The 19,585-nt window shown below is 64.3% G+C and overlaps 1 protein-coding gene across 2 annotated transcripts; it reads right to left on the bottom strand.

The window, feature by feature from the left end:
- Positions 1-4,021: 4,021 nt before the first annotated feature.
- SHBG (sex hormone binding globulin) lies at positions 4,022-15,060 on the bottom strand. Of its 2 annotated transcripts, XM_039500026.1 has the most exons (8): positions 14,890-15,060; positions 11,111-11,226; positions 10,087-10,276; positions 7,987-8,148; positions 7,346-7,511; positions 6,176-6,321; positions 4,559-4,778; positions 4,022-4,365 (listed from the first exon to the last, which is right to left on the bottom strand). In XM_039500026.1, the coding sequence occupies exons 1-8, from the start codon at positions 14,971-14,973 to the stop codon at positions 4,196-4,198; spliced, it is 1,254 nt and encodes a 417-aa protein (XP_039355960.1). In that variant the 5' UTR covers positions 14,974-15,060; the 3' UTR covers positions 4,022-4,195. The 2 variants fall into 2 exon arrangements, with proteins under 2 accessions (XP_039355960.1, XP_039355961.1); XM_039500027.1 differs by lacking the exon at positions 4,559-4,778.
- Between the last annotated feature and the right edge of the window lie 4,525 nt (positions 15,061-19,585).

Here is a 19,585-nt window from a genome sequence, read left to right as displayed (position 1 = left end):
CAGCCACCGTCTCAGAGCTGCATGACATGAGGAGAGAACCCAGGAGTCCTGGCTCCCAGCCCCCCCTGCTCTAACCCACCAGCCCCCGCTCCCCTCCCAGAGCCAGGGAAGAACCCAGGTGTCCTGGCTCCCAGCCCCCCTGCTCTAACGCACCAGCCCCCACTCCCCTCCCAGCACCAGGGAGAGAACCCAGGAGTCCTGGCTCCCAGCCCCCCCTGCTCTAACCCACCAGCCCCCACTCCCCTCCCAGAGCCGGGGAGAGAACCCAGGAGCCTGGCTCCCAACCCCCATTCCCTTAACCGAGCTGGGGGAGGGAGTGGGGTCTGAAGGATTAGAGCCGGGGGGCGGAGCTAGGAGCCAGGACTCCTGGTTTCTCTCCCCGGCTCTGGGAGGGGAGTGGGGGCTGGTGGTTAGAGCAGGTGGGGCTGGGAGCCAGGATGCTGGGTTCTATCCCCGGCTTGGTACTTAGAGCAGGGGGAGGTGGGAATCCGGACTCCTGGGTTCCATTCCTGGGGTAGGGACTTCAGGGAAAAATTATAACCCTTGCTAATAAGCAGTGTAACATTTCAATAGCGCGTTACCCCCATTAAGTAATTCCCCTTCCCATCCCCCACTGCCAGGATGCTCCCCAATTTCACACACTGCTGGGGGGGGGACAGGAAGGAGGCCACCGGGGGGGCTTATGGTCCATCAGGGAGGGGATCGGAACCCAGGCGTCCTGGCCAGTCAGCCCATCCTGTCTCTGGCCCGGAGGGGTGGGGGTGGGGTCGATTCAAAGTCCCTTCCGTAGTTACCTAGAGCCGGTCACCGGGACCCGGCCCGTGGCCCGCAGTCCGGTTCGGGGCACGTTCTCCCGCCGTTCGGCAGGAGCCGTGGTAGCCTTGTCGTCAGCCGCTTAGTAGCCAATTTTGTATATAATAATAAATTGGGTTGTGGTCGCTGTGTCGCCTGTGTCTGGGTGTTAGCCCCGGGCATCCCTGGGGGGGAGGCACCTGTTCTGTGTGTTGTGGCTGAGTGTAGACGCAGGGAACACACCCAGCAGGGTTTCAAGCTCACGCAAATGGCGGACACGGGGGTACAGTCTCCTAAGACACCCCTTACAGTCGCTCACAGATGCGCGTTCACAGCCGGACAGACAATCTCTTAGTCACATGGCCAGCTACAGTCATTCAGAGATACAACCACAACCACACAATCTGTCACACTTTCTCTCTCTCTCTCTCTCTCTCACACACACACACACGCCAGTTGTAGGTGTACAGTCACAGTCGCACACACATCTACAGTCATTCGGTCATAAGCTCTTAACTACACCTCCCTACACATCATTACAGTCGGTCACAATTACAGTCACAACCGGCACAGTCGCCTAGTCTCTCTCTTCATAGTCTCTCTCTTATGACACAGTCTCCCAGTCATAGTCTCTTCATCACCCCGCCAAGCTACAGTCGTTCGCAGTTACAGCCGTCAAGTCTTAGTCACGCGGACAGCTACAGTCATTCAGAGACGCAGAGTCTCAGCCGTGCAGATGCTTAATCTCATACACAACTCCAGTCACACATGACACCGTCATAATCTCTTAGTTATGCACCCCCCACACACACACAACTACAGCCGTTCACAATTACACTGTGTCGGTTGTGCATGGCTGCACAGGTAAGAGATTACGATGGAGTCACTGTAGTTGTGTGAGAGATTAGGAGACGGTGGCTGAGCTTGTGTGTCTATGAATGACTGTAGCTGTATGTGTGACTAAATCTTGATGGCTGTAACTGTGAATGACTGTAGTTTAGGGTATGAAAGAGCCGAGGAGACTGTACTGTTGTGACTGTAATCATGAAGGGCTGTAGTTGCGGATGGTGTAGTTAAGAGCCCATGACTGTGTGACTAAGACTGTACAGCTACGACCACAGTGTGTGTGTGTGTGTGTGACTATGAGATTGTACGGCTGTATCTGTATCTGTGCATGACTGTTGGTGGGTGTGTGGTTATGAGACTGTATGGCTCTGGGTGTGTGTAATTAAGAAACCGCAGTCGTCCACAATTACACAGTCACACACACACACCAGTCACAGCTTTACAATCTCTTAGCTACACACACAAACTACTTCAATCAGCAAAGAAAGGAAGGTAGCTAACTTGGTGCAGCCCGGAGTTGTTAGGCTCAGTACAGGCGGCCTGGGTGACATACTCCAGTCCGTGCTAGACAGGAGGATCAGACTTGAGGTCTCAAGCTCCTTTCTGGCCTGAACATCGATCAACTCTATGACTACACCGCCACACACAGTCGTCGAGCCTTTGGATTACACCCGTGCAAACGACAGTCATTCACCGTTACACAGGCTCAGGTGTGGGCATAGAGCTGAGTCTTCACAGACTGTACGTGGAGAAGAAGCGTATGCATGTGCACACACAGATACACAATATCAGACAGTCACCCGCAATCACAGTCACCTCGACAAAACACAGGGAGCATGACAAAAATTAGCCCCTCGGACACACGCACACAGTCAGCCTCGTGCTCACAATGACAGTCACACAACCGCTTGGGATGAGCTTGACACACACACACAGTCACTGTTGCACACTCACAGTGCAAGACACAGATGCCCAGAAACAAACCCCCACAGGGGCGACGGTCACACAGTCTTGCACAGGAGCAGCTCACATTCCTGCACGAGCACCATCACACAAACACCCCCCCTCGCTGCTGCAAAACCAGTCATGGGGCTACAAAACAATCCCACGCACAAGCGCAACCTTTCACAACCACGGTCACAACTAGTCAACCACAGCCAATCTCAGCTGCTCACAATCACCCTGTCGTGCACAGCTGCACAGACACGGCAACGCAGAGACCATCCCAACCGCACAACAGCTCCCAAACATGACCCGACACTGTCACAAGTACTCATAATTACACAGCCCTACACTGTCACAACTGCCTCACCACCACCCCAGTGTCAACATGCCACCAGCACAGCCACACACCTCCTGCTCCACAGCCGGACACCACCACAGACGCATGCCCACACCGTCACAACCACTCCCAGGCCCGGCCTTGCACCGTCACAGCTGCGCCTCGACACGACGGACATCGCCACCGACCCACAGCCGGTCACAGGCGGACACCGTCACAGCTGCGCCTCGGCACGACGGACATCGCCACCGACCCACAACCGCTCCCAGCCAGTCACAGGCGGACACCGTCACAGCTGCGCCTCGGCACGACGGACATCGCCACCGACCCACAACCGCTCCCAGCCAGTCACAGGCGGACACCGTCACAGCTGCGCCTCGGCACGACGGACATCGCCACCGACCCACAACCGCTCCCAGCCGGTCACAGGCGGACACCGTCACAGCTGCGCCTCGGCACGACGGACATCGCCACCGACCCACAACCGCTCCCAGCCGGTCACAGGCGGACACCGTCACAGCTGCGCCTCGGCACGACGGACATCGCCACCGACCCACAACCGCTCCCAGCCGGTCACAGGCGGCCACCGTCACAGCTGCTCCAAGTCACAGCCCGACACTGGTCACGGACAACCGCTCCCAGACACATCACGGTCGCACCCCCAGTCACCCCCAATTCCTGTGACGCTCAGCCACCCAGTAACACAGAAGGTTTATTAGCTGACAGGAACACAGTCCAACACAGAGCTTGTAGGTACAGACAACAGGACCCCTCAGTCAGGTTCATCTTGTGGGGGTTGGGAGCCCTCCCTCAGTTTCCCCAGCCAGCGCCAAACTGAAACTCCCCCCAGCCCCTCCTCTGGCCTTTGTCTCTGTCCCGGGCCAGGAGGTCACCTGATCTCTTTGTTCACCAGCACCTTCAGTTGGCACCTTTGCAGGCGAGGGGCCCAGGCCATCAGCAGACAGGACGTCGGCCATTCTCTGTGCAGACTCCATCACACTGGCCCTCTGGGGCTCTGCAACAATCACACACCCTTATCCCACCACCTAGAGACTTGAGAACTGCCTAGGGGAAACTGAGGCAGCCACACAGTCTTCAGAGAAAACATTAAGAACAGTCCCACTTCGTCACACAGCCGCACCCGCGCTCCCAGCCACAACCTCCCCGCCCTCCCCCCAGTCACAGCCCCACACCAGCACATGGCACCACCGCTCCTACCCCCCCCAGCCGCACACACCCTCCCACCACCGGTGGTGGCGTCCGTCGCCCCCCGGCTCAGCTCCCCCCTCCCGCCCGCTCGTGGCCGCCGGGGCAGCTGTGGGCCCATATGGTGTCGCTCCTGAACAGGGCGGAGTCCAGGTCCAGCTGGTGGCCTTGCACCCGGATCCCGCGCAGGCAGCCCCGGAAGGCCCCCCACTCCTGGGGGCTGGGGGTCTCGACCCCCTCTGCAAGGGAGATATCATGTCAGAAGGTGGGGAGAGAGGGGACCCCCCCCGGCACCCACACAGCCACCCTTTCTTGGGGAAGGGTCTCCCGTCAAGGCCGCCCCGGCTAAGCTGGGATGGGGGCACAGTCAAGGCCGTCCCGGGTGTGGGGGAAGCAGTCAAACAGGACCCAGGGGTGGGGGGGGGAACGAACCTGGCAGCCCGCCAATGAAGAGCCGCCCCTCCTGGCCCAGCCAGGCCTCCTGCAGCCACTGGAAGTCGGGGGGCTGCCCGGGAAGGGTGTCCCCGTGGTCACCCAGCCGCAGGGCCAGCTGGGTAGGGGAGACCTGCAGGCGCAGGGGGGCATCCAGGCAGGGCCCCTCTGGCAGAGGCAGCCGCAGCTCGGTCCGGTTACCCAGGCACACCGCCAGGGCCTGCGGGAGAGGGAGGGGGAGGCTCAGGGGGTGATGGAGACGGGTCCCCCCTGGCTCCCCAAACCTGCCCCCAGGCTACACGCAAGTGGCGATCCCCCCTCCCCGATGGTGCCCCCGGTGAGCAGATCCCTGGCACCACACCCCTCCCCCCCGCAGCGACCAGATCTGTGGCACTGTCCCCGCAGTGTGCAAATCCCCCCAGCACTATGCCCCCCGGTGAGCGGATCCCTGTCAAAACATCCTCCTGGAGAGAGGATCCCTGGCAGTGAGCAAATGCCCCATGGTGAGCAGATCCCCCGCACTGCACACACCCCCTGTGTGCAGATCCCAGCCCCTCCCCTGGCGAATGGATCCCTGGCACCACGCCCCTCCCCAGTGACCAGATCTGTGGCACCATCCCCCCGGTGAGCAAATCCCCCCCAGCACTATGCCCCCTGGTGAGCAGATCCCCTGCACTGCACCCCCCCAGTGAGCAGATCCCACCAGCACCACGCCCCATGGTGAGCAGATCCCCTGCACTGCACACACCCCCAGTGAGCAGATCCCACCAGCACCACGCCCCATGGTGAGCAGATCCCCTGCACTGCACACACCCCCAGTGAGCAGATCCCCAGCCCCTCCCCTGGTGAATGGATCCTGGCACCACACACCCCCAGCAACCAGATCTGTGGCACCATCCCCGGTGAGCAAATCCCCCAGCACTATGCCCCCTGGTGAGCAGATCCCCTGCACTGCACACACCCCCAATGAGCAGATCCCGCCAGCACCATGCCTCATGGTGAGCAGATCCCCTACACTGCAAATCCCGCATGAGCTGATCCCCAGCCCCTCCTCCTGGTGAGCAGATCCCTGGCACACACACCCCCAGTGAGTGGGTCCTTGGCACTGTGCCCATCCAAGTGAGCAGATCTCTGGCACCGACCCCCACGGTGAGTGGATCTCCTGCACCACACACTCCCAGTGAGTGGATCCCTGGCACCACACCTCCGGTGAGTGGATCCTTGGCACCTGCCCCTGGTGAATGGATCCCTGGCACTGTGCCTCCCAGTGAGTGGGTCCCTGTCACTGCACACACACCCCCAGGTGAGCAGATCCCTGGCACCACATCCCCCCAGTGAGTGGGTCCCTGGCACTACTCCCATCCAAGTGAGCAGATTCCTTGCACCACCACCCCCGTGAGTGGATCCCCGGCACCTTCCCCTGGTGAACGGATCCTTGGCACCTTCCCCTGGTGAATGAATCCCTGGCCCCGTGCCCCCCAGTGAGTGGGTCCCTGGCACCGCACACACACCCCCAGTGACTGGATCCCAGGCACCTCCCCCTGGTGAGCAGATCCCTGGCACCGCACCCCCTGGTGAGTGGATTCCCCCCACACCATCCCCCCCCCCGGGACTCACCGTGGGCTGCAGGACCAGGCTCAGCGCCAGGCTCCCATCTGGGGCCCCCACTGCCAGCACCAGCCCCATCTGCCGGGGGGCCCGGAGCCCCAGCTCCACCTCCAGCCCCCAGCTCCCGTTGGGGGGCGCAGCGCCGCCGGCCAGGTCTGGGGGGGCAAACACCGGGGGCAGGTTAACCCGGGGGGGGCTGGACCCTCCCCCAGCAGATGCTGCCATGGGGGGGAGTTGGGGAGAAGGAGGGAGTGGGGGGGGGTCACTGTTGGGGGGGCAGGAGGAGGGATTCCTGCGGGGGCGGGGGTCACAGTTGGGAGGTCTGGGGAGGGGGGCCAGGGGCTGTCACCATAGAGGCTGGGGTCCCCAGACAGAGAGGCAGGAGGGGTCCCCATGGGGATGGTGCTGGGTGAGGGGACAGGATGGAGGGTCCCCATGCAGGAGGGGGCTGGCAAGGGGGCAGGGTGGAGGGTCCCCAGGGGGCAGGTGCTGGGCAGGGGCGGGATGGGGTTCCCATTGGAGGAGGGGACAGGCTGGAGGACGGGATAGGGGTCCCCATGTAGGAGGGGGCAGACCGGGGCAGGGTGGAGGATCCCCATGAGAGGAGGGGGCAGGCTGGGGTGCGAGATGGGGTCCCCATGGGAGAAGGGGGCAGGATGGGGGCAGGATGGAGGGTCCCCATGGAGGAAGGTGCTGGGCAGGGGCAGGATGGGGTCCCCACGGGAGGAGGGCAGGCCGGGGTGGGATGGGAGATCCCCATGGGAGAAGGGGGCAGGATGGGGGTCCCCATGTAGGAGGGGGCAGGCTGGGGGACAGGATGGGGTCCTCATGGAGGAAGGTGCTGGGCAGGGGTGGGATGGGGGATCCCCACAGGAGGAGGGGGCAGGCCGGGGGGTGGGCTGGGGGATCCCCACAGGAGGAGGGGGCAGGCCGGGGTGGGATGGGGATCCCCATGGGAGAAGGTGGCAGGATGGGGGCAGGATGGGGGGTCCCCATGTAGGAGGGGGCAGGCTGGGGGGCAGGATGGGGGGGTCCTCATGGAGGAAGGTGCTGGGCAGGGGGTGGGATGGGGGGTCCCCACAGGAGGAGGGGGCAGGCCGGGGGATCCCCATGGCAGCAGACGCCGTGGCGGGAAGGAAGGCGGGGCCAGGCCCCCCAGACGCCGGGGTCCCCGGGTACCTGCCGGGCGGAAGCTGGCCAGCCCCGCCCCGGGGAAGAAGCTGCCGGGCAGCAGGGCGCTGAAGCAGGGCTTGGCCTTCGCCTGCAGGGCGGCGCCCTCCCGCCAGGTCGTGCTCTGGTTCAGCCACCGCCAGCGCCGCAGGCAGCCGTCCATGGGGGTGTTCATCTGCAACGCCGGGCGGGGGGCTGAGCGAGCCGGGCCCCCCCAAACCACAGCTCCCCTCCCGGAGCCGGGGAGAGAACCCAGGCGTCCTGGCTCCCAGCCCCCCCTGCTCTGACCCACCAGCCCCCACTCCCCTCCCAGAGCCGGGAGAGAACCCAGGAGTCCTGGCTCCCAGCCCCCCCTGCTCTAACCACCAGCCCCCACTCCCCTCCCAGAGCCGGGGAGAGAACCCAGGAGTCCTGGCTCCCAGCCCCCCCTGCTCTAACCCACCAGCCCCCACTCCCCTCCCAGAGCCGGGGAGAGAACCCAGGAGTCCTGGCTCCCAGCCCCCCCTGCTCTAACCACCAGCCCCCACTCCCCTCCCAGAGCCGGGGAGAGAACCCAGGAGTCCTGGCTCCCAGCCCCCCCTGCTCTAACCCACCAGCCCCCACTCCCCTCCCAGAGCCGGGGAGCGAACCCAGGCGTCCGGGCTGCTCACCGGGGCCAGCAGGTAGGAGGCCGGGAGCAGCAGCCCCCCCACGGCCAGGCGCATGGCGGACGCCGGGCGCTCGATGATGGGGTACGAGACGTGGCCCAGGGTCAGCAGCTCATCGCCGTCCACCTCCAGCCGCACGCTGTCCCCCTCGTTCATCACCATCATCTGGGGGGGCCGGGGCAGCACTCGGTGACTGTGGCCCAACGGGGCCCCAACCCCCACCCCTCCACCCCAGGGGGACCCCCAGACTTACCCCAGCCCCCCTCCAGCCACTGCATCCCCAGGGTCCCCCAAACCCCCAGACCTCCCCTCTGCCCTGAGAGAACCCCCAACCCCTGTCCATCTGCCCTCACAGCCAGGGTTCCCCATAATCCACCCAGCCCCCTCCTCCCTGAGAGAACCTCCACAAACCCCCCAACCCCTGTCCACCTGCCCTCAGGCCCAGGATCTCCCCAAACCCACCCAGCCCCCTCCTCCTGAGAGAACCCCCAAACCCACCCAACCCCTCTGCCCTGAGAGAACCCCACAACCCCTGTCCATCTGCCCTCAGGCCCAGGATCTCCCCAAACCCACCCAGCCGCCCTCCTCCTGAGAGAACCCCCAAACCCACCCAACCCCTCTGCCCTGAGAGAACCCCCCACCCAACCCCTGTCCATCTGCCCTCAGGCCCAGGATCTCCCCAAACCCACCCAGCCCCCTCCTCCTGAGAGAACCCCCAAACCCAACCCCCTCTGCCCTGAGAGAACCCCACAACCCCTGTCCATCTGCCCTCAGGCCCAGGATCTCCCCAAACCCACCCAGCCCCCTCCTCCCTGAGAGAACCCCCAAACCCACCCAACCCCCTCTGCCCTGAGAGAACCCCACAAACCCCCAATCCCTGTCCATCTGCCCTCAGGCCCAGGATCTCCCCAAACCCACCCAGCCCCCTCCTCCCTGAGAGAACCCCCAAACCCCCAAACCCCACTGCCCTGAGAGAACCCCCAAAAACAGCCCCCTCTGCCCTGAGAGAACCCCCAACCCCTGTCCATCTGCCCTCACAGCCAAGGTCCCCATAATCCACCCAGCCCCCTCCTCCTGAGAGCCCCCAAACCCACTGTCCAGCTGCCCTCAGGCACAGGATCCCCACACACACACCCAGCCCCCATCTCCTGCAAGAATCCCCAACCCCCAAAAACCCAGCCCCCTCTGCCCTGAGAGAACCCCCAAACCCACTCTGCCCCTGTCAATTTCTGCCCTCACAGCCAAGGTCCCCATAGTCCACCCAGCCCCTCCCTCCTGAGAGAATCCCCCAAACCCACCCAGCTCCTCCCCTGAGAGAACCCCAAAACCCACCCAACCCCTGTCCACCTGCCCTCAGGCCCAGGATCTCCCAACCCACCCAGCTCCCTGAGAGAACCCCAAAACCCACCCAACCCCTGTCCACCTGCCCTCAGGCCCAGCATCCCCCAAACCCACCCTGAGAGAACCCCCAGCCCCTGTCCATCTGCCCTCATAGCCAAGGTCCCCATAATCCACCCAGCCCCCTCTGCCCTGAGAGAACCCCAAACCCGCTGTCCGTCTGCCCTCAGGCCCAGGATCCCCAAACCCACCCAGCCCCCTCCACCCTGAGAGAACCCCCAAAACCCACCAGCCCCCTCCACCCTGAGAGAACCCCAAATCCCACCCATCCCCTCCACCCTGAGAGAACCCCCAAACTCACCCAACCCCTGTCCACCTGCCCTCAGGCCCAGCATCCCCCAAACCCTCCTGAGAGAACCCCAACCCTCCCAGCCCCTGTCCATCTGCCCTCACACCCAAGGTCCCCATAATCCACCCAGCCCCCTCTGCCCTGAGAGAACCCCCAACCCCTGTCCGTCTGCCCTCAGGCCCAGCATCCCCAAACCACCCAGCCCCCTCCTGAGAGAACCCCCAACCCCTGTCCATCTGCCCTCAGGCCCAGCATCCCCCCAAACCCACCCAGCCCCCTCCAGCCGCCCCACCCCTTGGGCCCCCAAGCCACACAGCTCCCCACTCCAAGGGCCCCTAAAACACACCCACCTCCCAGTTACCGCTTCCCAAGGGGAGCCCCAATGCCCCCAGCCCCGAGTCCCCTGCCCCCCATACTCGGTGCCACTGGCCATCGTCCAGCCGCCGGCCGCCTCGCACGCTGATGTTGGTCATGACGCTGCTGATCTGCATCTCCGCCCGGCCCCGCCGCAGCCCCAGCACGAACCAGTCGCTCTGGTCCCCCATGTCCCCGAAAAAGATCACCCCCTCGGGGTCCAGCGTGCGGAAGTCGAAGAACGAGGCGGCGCTGGGGAGAAGGGGGCCCACATCGTCTAAAGGGAACCCAGGCGTCCTGGCGCCCAGCCCCCCCCCCCCGCTCTAACCACTAGGCCCCACTCCCCTCCCAGAGCCAGGGAGAGAACCCAGGAGTCCTGGCTCCCAGCCCCCCCTGCTCTAACCACTAGACCCCACTCCCCTCTCAGAGCCAGGGAGAGAACCCAGAAGTCCTGGCTCCCAGCCCCCCTGCTCTAGCCCACCAGCCCCACTCCTCCCAGCGCCGGGGAGAGAACCAGGAGTCCTGGCTCCCAGCTCCCCTGCTCTAACCACTAGACCCCACTCCTCCCAGAGCCAGGAGAGAACCCAGGAGTCCTAGCCCCACTCCTCCCAGAGCCAGGAGAGAACCCAGGAGTCCTGGCTCCCAGCCCCCTTGCTCTAACCCACCAGCCCCACTCCTCCCAGAACCGGAGAGAACCCAGGAGTCCTGGCTCCCAGCCCCGCTGCTCTAACCCACCAGCCTCCTCCTCCCAGAGCCGGGAGAGAACCCAGGAGTCCTGGCTCCCAGCCCCTGCTCTAACCACCAGCCCCACTCCTCCCAGAGCCGGGAGAGAACCCAGGAGTCCTGGCTCCCAGCCCCCTGCTCTAACCACTAGCCCCACTCCTCCCAGAGCCGGGAGAGAACCCAGGAGTCCTGGCTCCCAGCCCCCCTGCTCCACAGCCACTCCCCTCCCAGAGCCGGGGAGAGAACCCAGGAGTCCTGGCTCCCAGCCCCCCCTGCTCTAACCACTAGCCCCCACTCCCCTCCCAGAGCCGGGGAGAGAACCCAGGAGTCCTGGCTCCAAGCCCCCCCCCCCCCGGATTGTACCTGGTCACCGTGCTCAGGTCGATGAAGATGGTGGCTGCCGGGGTGGCGCCCCCCCAGTGCCGGCCGATATTCAGGGCCCCCTCCTCGCCTGGGAGCACCTGGAAGCAGTGACCGTCCTGGGGCGGGGGGGCGGCAGACAAGCAGTGGGTTACTCGTAGGGCCCAGTGCAGCCCCCTCGCCGGCCATTGGGAGGCACTGCCGATGCGCGGGGGGCAGATGCACCCCGGGCGTTACCCGCAGGGGTCTGGTTGCCAGCAGTTCCGCAGGCTAACGGGGGTGGGGGAGGATCCGGTCCCTTTAAATCGCCGTGTTACCCCAGCTGGCCACCAGGTGTCAGAGCTGCGCCGTGATAGGAGAGACACACTGTGGGGCGTGGGGGCTGGGGGGTCAGAGCTGGGAGCCAGGACTCCTGGGTTCTGTCCTCGGCTCTGGGAGGGCTGTGGGGGCTGGTGGGTTAGAGCGGGGGGGCCGGGAGCCAGGACGCCTGGGTTCTCTCCCCGGCTCCGGGAGGGGAGTGGGGGTTGGTGGGTTAGAGCAGGGGGGGCTGGGAGCCAGGACTCCTGGGTTCTGTCCCCGGCTCTGGGAGGGGAGTGGGGGCTGGTGGTTGGAGCAGGGGGGGCTGGGAGCCAGGACTCCTGGGTTCTGTACCCGGCTCTGGGAGGGGAGCGGGGGCTGGTGGTTGGAGCAGGGGGGCTGGGAGCCAGGACTCCTGGGTTCTCTCCCTGGTTCTGGGAGGGGAGTGGGGGCTGGTGGTTAGAGCAGGGGGGGCTGGGAGCCAGGACTCCTGGGTTCTCTCATTGCCTCTGGGAGGAGAGAGGGGCAGGTGGTTGGAGCAGGGGGTGCTGGGAGCCAGGACTCCTGGGTTCTCTGCCCAGCTCCAGGAGAGGAGGGGGGGGGTGTCTCTCTTTTTCACTGGCTCCTGCCTCTCAGCGCCGGCCTCGGATTATAGGGGGAGAAAGCGGGAGTTCGCTAGCAGTGGGCCCACAGCGTCCGGCCCCACCCTGTTGTCAGCTACTGGGGCAGCTGACCTCCCCACCCATCACAAAAAAGCATGTCTAGGGCTGCTTTTCCCCCCTGGCTCCCCCCACACTGGAGCAACCCAGCCTCAGTTTCCCCTTCGAGCCAACCACCATGTAGCCCCGTGCCTGGCAGTCCCTCATTATACCTCCAGCCAGCTCGTTAATCATCTGTCCCCACTCAGGGCGATAACGAAGCCGGTGAGTGAGGAGGGAAGGGCCTTTTGGGGGGTCGTTTGCTTCGTGGCTGGAGCCACCCTGCCCATCCTGGCTCATAGCCATTGCTAGACCCGTCCTCCATGAATTAATCTGGTTCTTTGTTGACCCCTGTTACGGTCTCGGCCTTCACAACATCCAGCGGCGAGGAGTTCCCCAGCTCGACGGCGCCTTGTGGGAAGAAATCCGTCCTTTGGTTTGTTTTAAACCTGCCGCCTGTTGGTTTCATCGGGTGACCCTTCGTTCTTGTGTTGTGAGAAGGAATAAATAACGCTTCCTCCTTGACGTTCTCCGCACCGGTCACGATTTTATACCCCCTCTTTCCCGAGCTGAAACGTTCCCGTCTTATTAATCTCGCCTCGTACGGCAGCCGGGCCAGCCCCCAGCATCATGTTTGTTGCCCGGTTCCGATCCTTTTCGAGACGGGGCGACCCCATCCGCCCGCCGGCTTCAAGTATTCAGTCCGTTCCTACGGCCGTGACGAACCGCGGCTTGGCTCGCTGCCCCAGATGTTCTTGGCAACAGCTGGATCCGAAAGCCCTGGGGCTTGTCCGCCAGGTAAACTGAGGTACGGGAAAAGTCCCCCCCCCAACCGCATTACGGGGCGTTAACTTTGGGGCGCGGGGGAAGGGGGAATCGCTATCGGCTCAGCGGGATTCTCCATCGCCGACCCCGGGGTGCTTTTTGGAGAGATCTGCTCTGGGCATTAGTTCGGGGCAGGGCTCCGGCCCGGGCGCCACGGCGCCGGCAGCTTTTGCGATATTTTTTTTTGACGAAGCCCAGCCCTGCCTCGGTTTCCCCCTTAGGCTTTCCAGGGCTGCTCCATGGGGCAAGGGGGGGAATCAGGGGGACGTCTGCGCTCGGGGCGTGGTGCTGAGGGGTCTGAGATTGAACGGGTCACGGACAAGGACCGGCCCAGGCTGACCCATAGCAGTGGAAAATCGGGGGCCGGGCCGGATGATCCCCATGGTGCAAGCCACCCCTCTTGTTTCACAGACTCACAGCCCCCCCCAGCTACCCGTCCCCCGCCGCAGCTCCGTCAACCCCACTCACGGCTGGGACAGCCGGGCGGCCCGTACGCCCCCGTGCGACGGCCCGCTTCTGCCAGCGTGCAAACTCACCGGCCAGGGGGACGAGCCTCAGTTTCCCCACCTTGCCCTACCTCCTGGGAGTGGGGGCTGTGAGAAGACATGCAGGAAAGAGACCACAATGACGGACACCCCGTCCATGCCACAGACAGAGGATCCCTCATAACCATGCCCTTGACTCTGTACGTAACGCCGCCTCCGGACCGGATGAGCGGCGGAGAGCCAACGTGCCGCTGATTATTTTTTTTTTAAAAAGGCTCCAGAGGTGATCCCGGCAATGCCAGGCCGGCGAGTCTAACGTCCGTGCCAGGCACACGGGTTGAAACTCAAGAACCGAACGATCAGACGCGGCGACAAAGACGATGCGTCGGGACACAGTCAAGGTGGTTTTGGTCAAGGAAAAAATCACGCCACGCCAATCTACTAGAAGTCTGTGAGGGGGTCGACAAGCCTGTGGACCAAGGGGGATCCGGTGGATCTAGTGCACTTAGATTTTCAGAAAGCCTGTGACAAGGTCCCTCAGCGAAGGCTCTTAAGCAAACTCAGTTGTGGTGGGATAAGAGGGAAGGTTTTCTCCGGGGTCGGTAGTAAACCACCTCAGCGTCCCGTGCCCCTCGGCCGTGGAGGCCGGCGGTCGCGCCGAAACCGCCGTACCGCAGCCAACGGTGACGCCCCCCCCCGCCCGCGGCCCGCGCGCAGCAGCGGCGGGAGGAAAACGTTCGAATGAAACCAGCCCGGAAGCCGTTTCCTATCCTTGGCACCCATTTCCGTGCCCTGTGGTTTGTTAGGACAGTAGCTTATGGTTAACGTGGGGCTGTACGGTCCGTGCCTTTTTTTCCCCGGTTGGTTGGTTCGGTTTTTGGGGCTCGGTGCCGGCCGAGGGGTGCGGGGCTGCCCGGTCTGTAACGCGGGGGGGTCCGTCAATCGGCTGGAGTACGCGGCGGGTTTCAAAGGGCCACCCCGGGCGCCGTCGACCTGCGGAACTCCTCGCCGGAGGGACGGCGGGACGGCGAAACGCACGGGACGAGGTCCCGGAGGATCGCCCCCCCCCTTGTTGGTTTTTAAGGCCCGGCTTGACAAAGCCCTGGCTGGGAGGATGGAGTTGGGGGTTGGTCCTGCTTGGAGCCGACCCAACGGCTGAAGCAGTTGACACGCCGGCCCCCGGTTTCTTCCCCCCGACTGGGCCCAGCTTCCCAGACCCGGCTCCTTCCTGTCCCCTGGGTGTATCCCCCCCATCACCGGGGGCACCAGAAACCCCCCCAGCTCGGGGCTAGCCAGACCTTTCGCTTCCCACACGGAATCGTCCCTTTGCTCTCCCCAGAGGGAAACTGAGGCAGGGCGCGACTAGCGGGAGCAGAGACGGAAGGGGGGGGCGGTTACACCATTTTGCCACCCTGCCAATGAGCTCGGGCACCGGCGGATCGGCCTCCCTCCCCGCCCGCCCCCCCGCCAGCCTCACCTGGGCCGAGTCCCCGCGGGTTATCGGCGGGTACAGCAGGGCCACGACGGAGATCAGCGCCAGGAGCCCGGCTGGGAAGCCCATGGTGCCCGGAGAAGGGATCCAGCCGCGGGCCGCCCGCTGCGAGCCCCCTTTGCCCGAGCGGCGGGGAAACGGGCTGACGCCAGCGGGTTGGCGTCAGAGCCGGCTCAAGGGTCAGGGCTGGCCGGCCGGGGGGAAGAGATGAGAGGGCGTTGGCCCCGGCACGCGGAGGCGGGCGGCAGAGCACGGCCGGGTTGGTTGGCTCGCACGGGGGGTGGGAAACTGAGGCACGGGGGGGTGGAACCTGGTGCCGAGGGATGGGGGGGGAGTAGTGAGGAGGGGGGTAAACGCTCCAGCAGCGGGGAGCCCCCCCATGGGCACAGGCACCCCCAATGGACTGGGGTCCCCTTTCTCAGCCCCGCAGTAACCCCCCATCCCCCAGCAACCCCATCGGCCTCCCCACGGGCAGCGGCTGTTTCCTCGGCCACGATCCCAGACAGGATGGCAGCCGGGGGGGGGGGGGAATATCCCCCGGCAACACCTCCTGCTGGCCAAGCCCAGCCCCGGGTAGCCCCCAGTCAGTCAGTGCTGGCCCCAGCCCAGGGGGCACCTCAGAGGTAGCCGCATCTCAGCGCCGGGCGAGGGGTCCCTGGGTCACCGTCCGCCCTGCCCCAGAGGTGGCTGCATCTCAGCACCTAGCAAGGGGTCCCTGGGTCACCGGCCGCCCCGCCCCAGAGGTGGGCGCATCTCAGCACCTAGCAAGGGGTCCCTGGGTCACCGGCCGCCCCGCCCCAGAGGTGGCCGCATCTCAGCGCCTGGCGAGGGGTCCCTGGGTCACCAGCCGCTTCGCCCCAGAGGTGGCTGCATCTCAGTACTGGGCGAGGGGTCCCTGGGTCACCCGTTGCCCCCACCCCAGAGGTGGCCACATCTTCGCACCAGGCATCCTTGGCTAACCAGCTGCCCACCCCAGAGGTGGTCACATCTCAGCACCAGGCGAGGGTTCCCTGGGTAACCAGCCACCCCGCCCCAGAGGTGGCTGCATCTCAGCACCAGGCGAGGGGTCCCTGGGTAACCGGCCGCCCCGCCCCAGAGGTGGCCGCATCTCAGCCCCAGGCGAGGGGTCCCTGGGTAACCGGCCGCCCCGCCCCAGAGGTGGCTGCATCTCAGCCCCAGGCGAGGGGTCCCTGGGTAACCGGCCGCCCCGCCCCAGAGGTGGCTGCATCCCGGCGCCAGACCGAGCGTTCGGGTTGAGCGTATAGTCGTCTTTTTTTATTTCGGAGAAGTTATTATAGTTACACACAGAGATGCAGAAAGATAAATATTGGCTTGTTCTCTACGGGTCTTCCACACAGTCACGGTCGGAACAGAGAGACCGGGGTCGAAGCGGCTGGAAGGTGGGTTTTTGGAAACGTTTTACCGGGTGGGTGGTTTTTTTTTTTTTTTGCTTTCGCTCGTTTGTTTCTTTGATTGGTGGAGGGGGGGGGGAGGGGGGTTTCAAACCGGTTCGTTAGAGCTCTAAAGTGCCGTAAAACTAACGAGAGGTGCAACCTAGAACAGAAAGACGAAGGTACATTCGGTAGCGATGCTCGACGCTCACTGAGGCCTCAGTGACGAAAGTGCAAAAGAGGTCGCGGAGACGGACAGCTATGTACAGGTCAGTGACTGCCCTCCCCTGCCCCCCATATCCCCTGCGACCCCCCCCCGGCCCCCCACTGCAGCTGGGGGGGGGGGGAACAGGTGCCCAGAATGCCTTTGATGCGCTCTGCTAATCCCCGCGAGCAGAGGGGGGGAAGGTCATTGCGATGCAGCGGACGCAGGTGTGTGCAATTCTGCCTGCCAGCCAGAAGAGGTGGCTGGGGCAGGCGTGTGGGGAGGGGGGGTTGCAATGGTCCTTGCCCTGCAGTGGGGGGGGGGCGCAGGGTGGAATGCAGCACGAGGCAGCGGCTGGGGTGGGGCTGGAATGTGCACCGCGCTGCACCGCGCGGGGGGGGGATGCTCGTTTTTATTGCAGGAAGGGGGAGCGGCGGGGAGCTGCAGGCCGATGCAAGGCTTGCGCCGCAGCAGAGAGCGCTGGAAATGGCAGGGACGGGCTGCAGCAGAGCAGGGTGCATTTCCCATCGCAATGCACCCCCAGGCTGCAGTGGAGCAGGTTGCAATGCATCGCTCGGCTGCAGCAGAGCAGGGTGCATTTCCCGTCGAAATGCATCGCGGGGCTGCAGCAGAGCAGGCTGCAATGCTCATCGCAATGCATCACCAGGCTGCAGCAGAGCAGGGTGCAATGCATCACCGCACTGCAGTGGAGCAGGGTGCATTTCTTGTCACAATGCATCGCCGTGCTGCAGCGGAGCAGGGCACAATGCATCACCAGACTGCAGTGGAGCAGGGTGCAGTTCCAGTTGCAATGCATCGCCAGGCTGCAGCAGAGCAGGTTGTAATGCCCCGCCACGCTGCAGCAGAGCAGGGTGCAATGCCCGGCACAATGCATCACCACGCTGCAGCAGAGCAGGGTGCAATGCCAGCTGTAATGCATCGCCACGCTGCAGCAGAGCAGGTCCCAATGCCCGTTGCAATGCATCGCCGTGCTGCGGCAGAGCAGGGCGCATTTCCCATCACAATGCATCACCACGCTGCAGCAGAGCAGGGTGCATTTCTCATAGCAATGCACTGCCGTGCTGCAGTGGAGCAGGCTGCAATGCCCGTTGCAATGCATCATCGCGCCGCAGCAGAGCGCAATGCATCATCAAGCTGCAGTGGAGCAGAGGGCATTTCCCATCGCAATGCATCACCACGCTGCGGCAGAGCTGGGTGCAATGCCCGTCGCAATGTATTGCCAGGCTGCAGCGGAGCAGGTTATAATGCATCGCTGGGCTACAGCAGAGCAGGGTGAAATGCCAGTTGCAATGCATCACTGCGCCGCAGCAGAGCAGGGTGCAATGCCCGTCAAAATGCATCGCCACGCTGCGGCAGAGCGGGGTGCATTTTCCATCGCAATGCATCACCGCGCCGCGGCAGAGCAGGGTGCAATGCCCGTCACAATGCATCGCTGCGCTGCGGCAGAGCGGGGTGCATTTTCTGTCGCAATGCATCACTGCGCTGCGGCAGAGCCGGGTGCATTTTCCTGCAGCCCCGCAGCACATCCATTACTGCAGGGGGTATCCGCCGGCTTGGGAAGGCCCCCCCGGGAGATCAAAGCTCCATGCCCAGCAGCGCCCTGCTGGCTGGAAAACTAGGGTGGGTGGGGGTGAGAGGCCCCCCCCGCATCCTTGGAATTGGGGCAGGGGTCCCCTCCCCAGCCCAATGGTCCATGGGGGTCATGGACCAGTTGGGGGGGGGGTTTAGAGGTTGGTTTGGGGGAAAAGGGGGGGCTGTCTGAATTTGGAGGGACCAATTTTCTCCCTCCCATTTCCTCCTTAGCCCCTCCCCACAGGTTGAGCCAGGGAGATCATCCCCCTCCCAGCTATGGGGCCAAACCCCAGCTTCTCACCCCCTCCACCCCCCCCAGGGAAATCCACACACCCCTAGGCTCCCCCAAATCTGACCCGCTCTCCTCCTAGGGCAACAAAGGATTCTGGGAGTGGCCCAATCCCCCCGCACAGCACAGATGTCGGGGATCAACGGGGTGCAGACCCCACTCCCCATGGGGTGCATGGGGCACAGGGGAATGGGGGGTGCATGGGGTCCCCCCCAAAAGAGGAGGAGGGGAAGCTGGCACTTGGAGGGGGTAAGATCTGCAGAATAAAGGGGTGACAGGTCCCCCCCCCAAAGATCTGTAATGTGACCCCCTACCCAGAGACTGGATGGTTTAAAATGTGCTGGTTTGGGGGGGCCAGATGGATTGGAGTGACGGTGCAGCTGGAGAGCAGAGGGGCAGGATTTGGGGGGCACTGGCAGGGGGGGCAGAGGAGTGGATTTTAGGGGGAGTGATCGTGGGGGGCTGGGGGCTCACCGCACAGCCCCCCACTTTTGGAGTCGTTTGAACCAGTCATTAGGGGTCTCTTTTTTGTGGGGGATACCCCCACTTTTTCCTATACCCCCCCGCCTTGCCATCTGTGGGGGGGGGTGAACCGGCACCCCAGAGCCAGCTCCGGGGTCCCAGTTCCTACAAGGGGGTGGGGTCCGGTCCCAGAGGTGAAGGAAGGGGGGGATGGAGAAAGAGGGGGGGGCTGTGATCGGGGGAGGGGGTCAGTGGCCCAAAATGGAAAAACGACTAGTGCAAATGGGAAACCCCCCCCCCCGCCATCTCGCCCCAGGGAAGATCTGGGGGGGGGGTTGTCAAGGGACAGCACCCCCTGCTGGGAGGGGCACCCCTCCCCCAGGGCCCAGGGAAGTTTCTGGAAGGGCCGGAGCCGGGTTCCTGGCCCGAAAGGAAAAAGTGACTCAGTCGGTCGCGGCTCCAAAAACGCAGCGTCACCCGCCGAGCCGGGCGCCCCGCCAGGGCTGGGAGCGGCGGGGGGGGGGCTGGGGAGGAGGATGGGCGTGGGGGGGGGGGGATGGGGGGAAGGGGTGCCCGGGGCAGGGGCATTGGGGTGCCCGGGGCAGGAAGCTGAAGACAGCGTGGGGTGCCTGGGCAGGTCCTGTCGGAGCCAGGAGGGGGATTGCAGTGCATTCTGGGGGCGGGCCTGCAGTGCCTCCCCTCACAGCTGGGCTGCCCCACCCCTAAACCACCTTCTCACTC

Source organism: Mauremys reevesii, linkage group 14 (genome assembly GCF_016161935.1).
Source record: "Mauremys reevesii isolate NIE-2019 linkage group 14, ASM1616193v1, whole genome shotgun sequence".
Classification (NCBI taxonomy): Eukaryota; Metazoa; Chordata; order Testudines; family Geoemydidae; genus Mauremys; species Mauremys reevesii.
This window is presented reverse-complemented; position numbering and strand designations above follow the sequence as displayed.

What these genes read in the sequence shown, in the direction of transcription:
- SHBG (XM_039500026.1), bottom strand. Translation starts at nt 14,973, where the DNA reads ATGGGCTTCCCAGCCGGGCTCCTGGCGCTGATCTCCGTCGTGGCCCTG. An exon ending in CCCGCGGGGACTCGGCCCAG is followed by an intron (nt 11,227 to 14,889) that starts GTGAGGCTGGCG and finishes CCCCCGCCCCAG; the next exon opens with GACGGTCACTGCTTCCAGGT. An exon ending in GGCCAGCTTCCGCCCGGCAG is followed by an intron (nt 6,322 to 7,345) that starts GTACCCGGGGAC and finishes TTGCCCCCCCAG; the next exon opens with ACCTGGCCGGCGGCGCTGCG.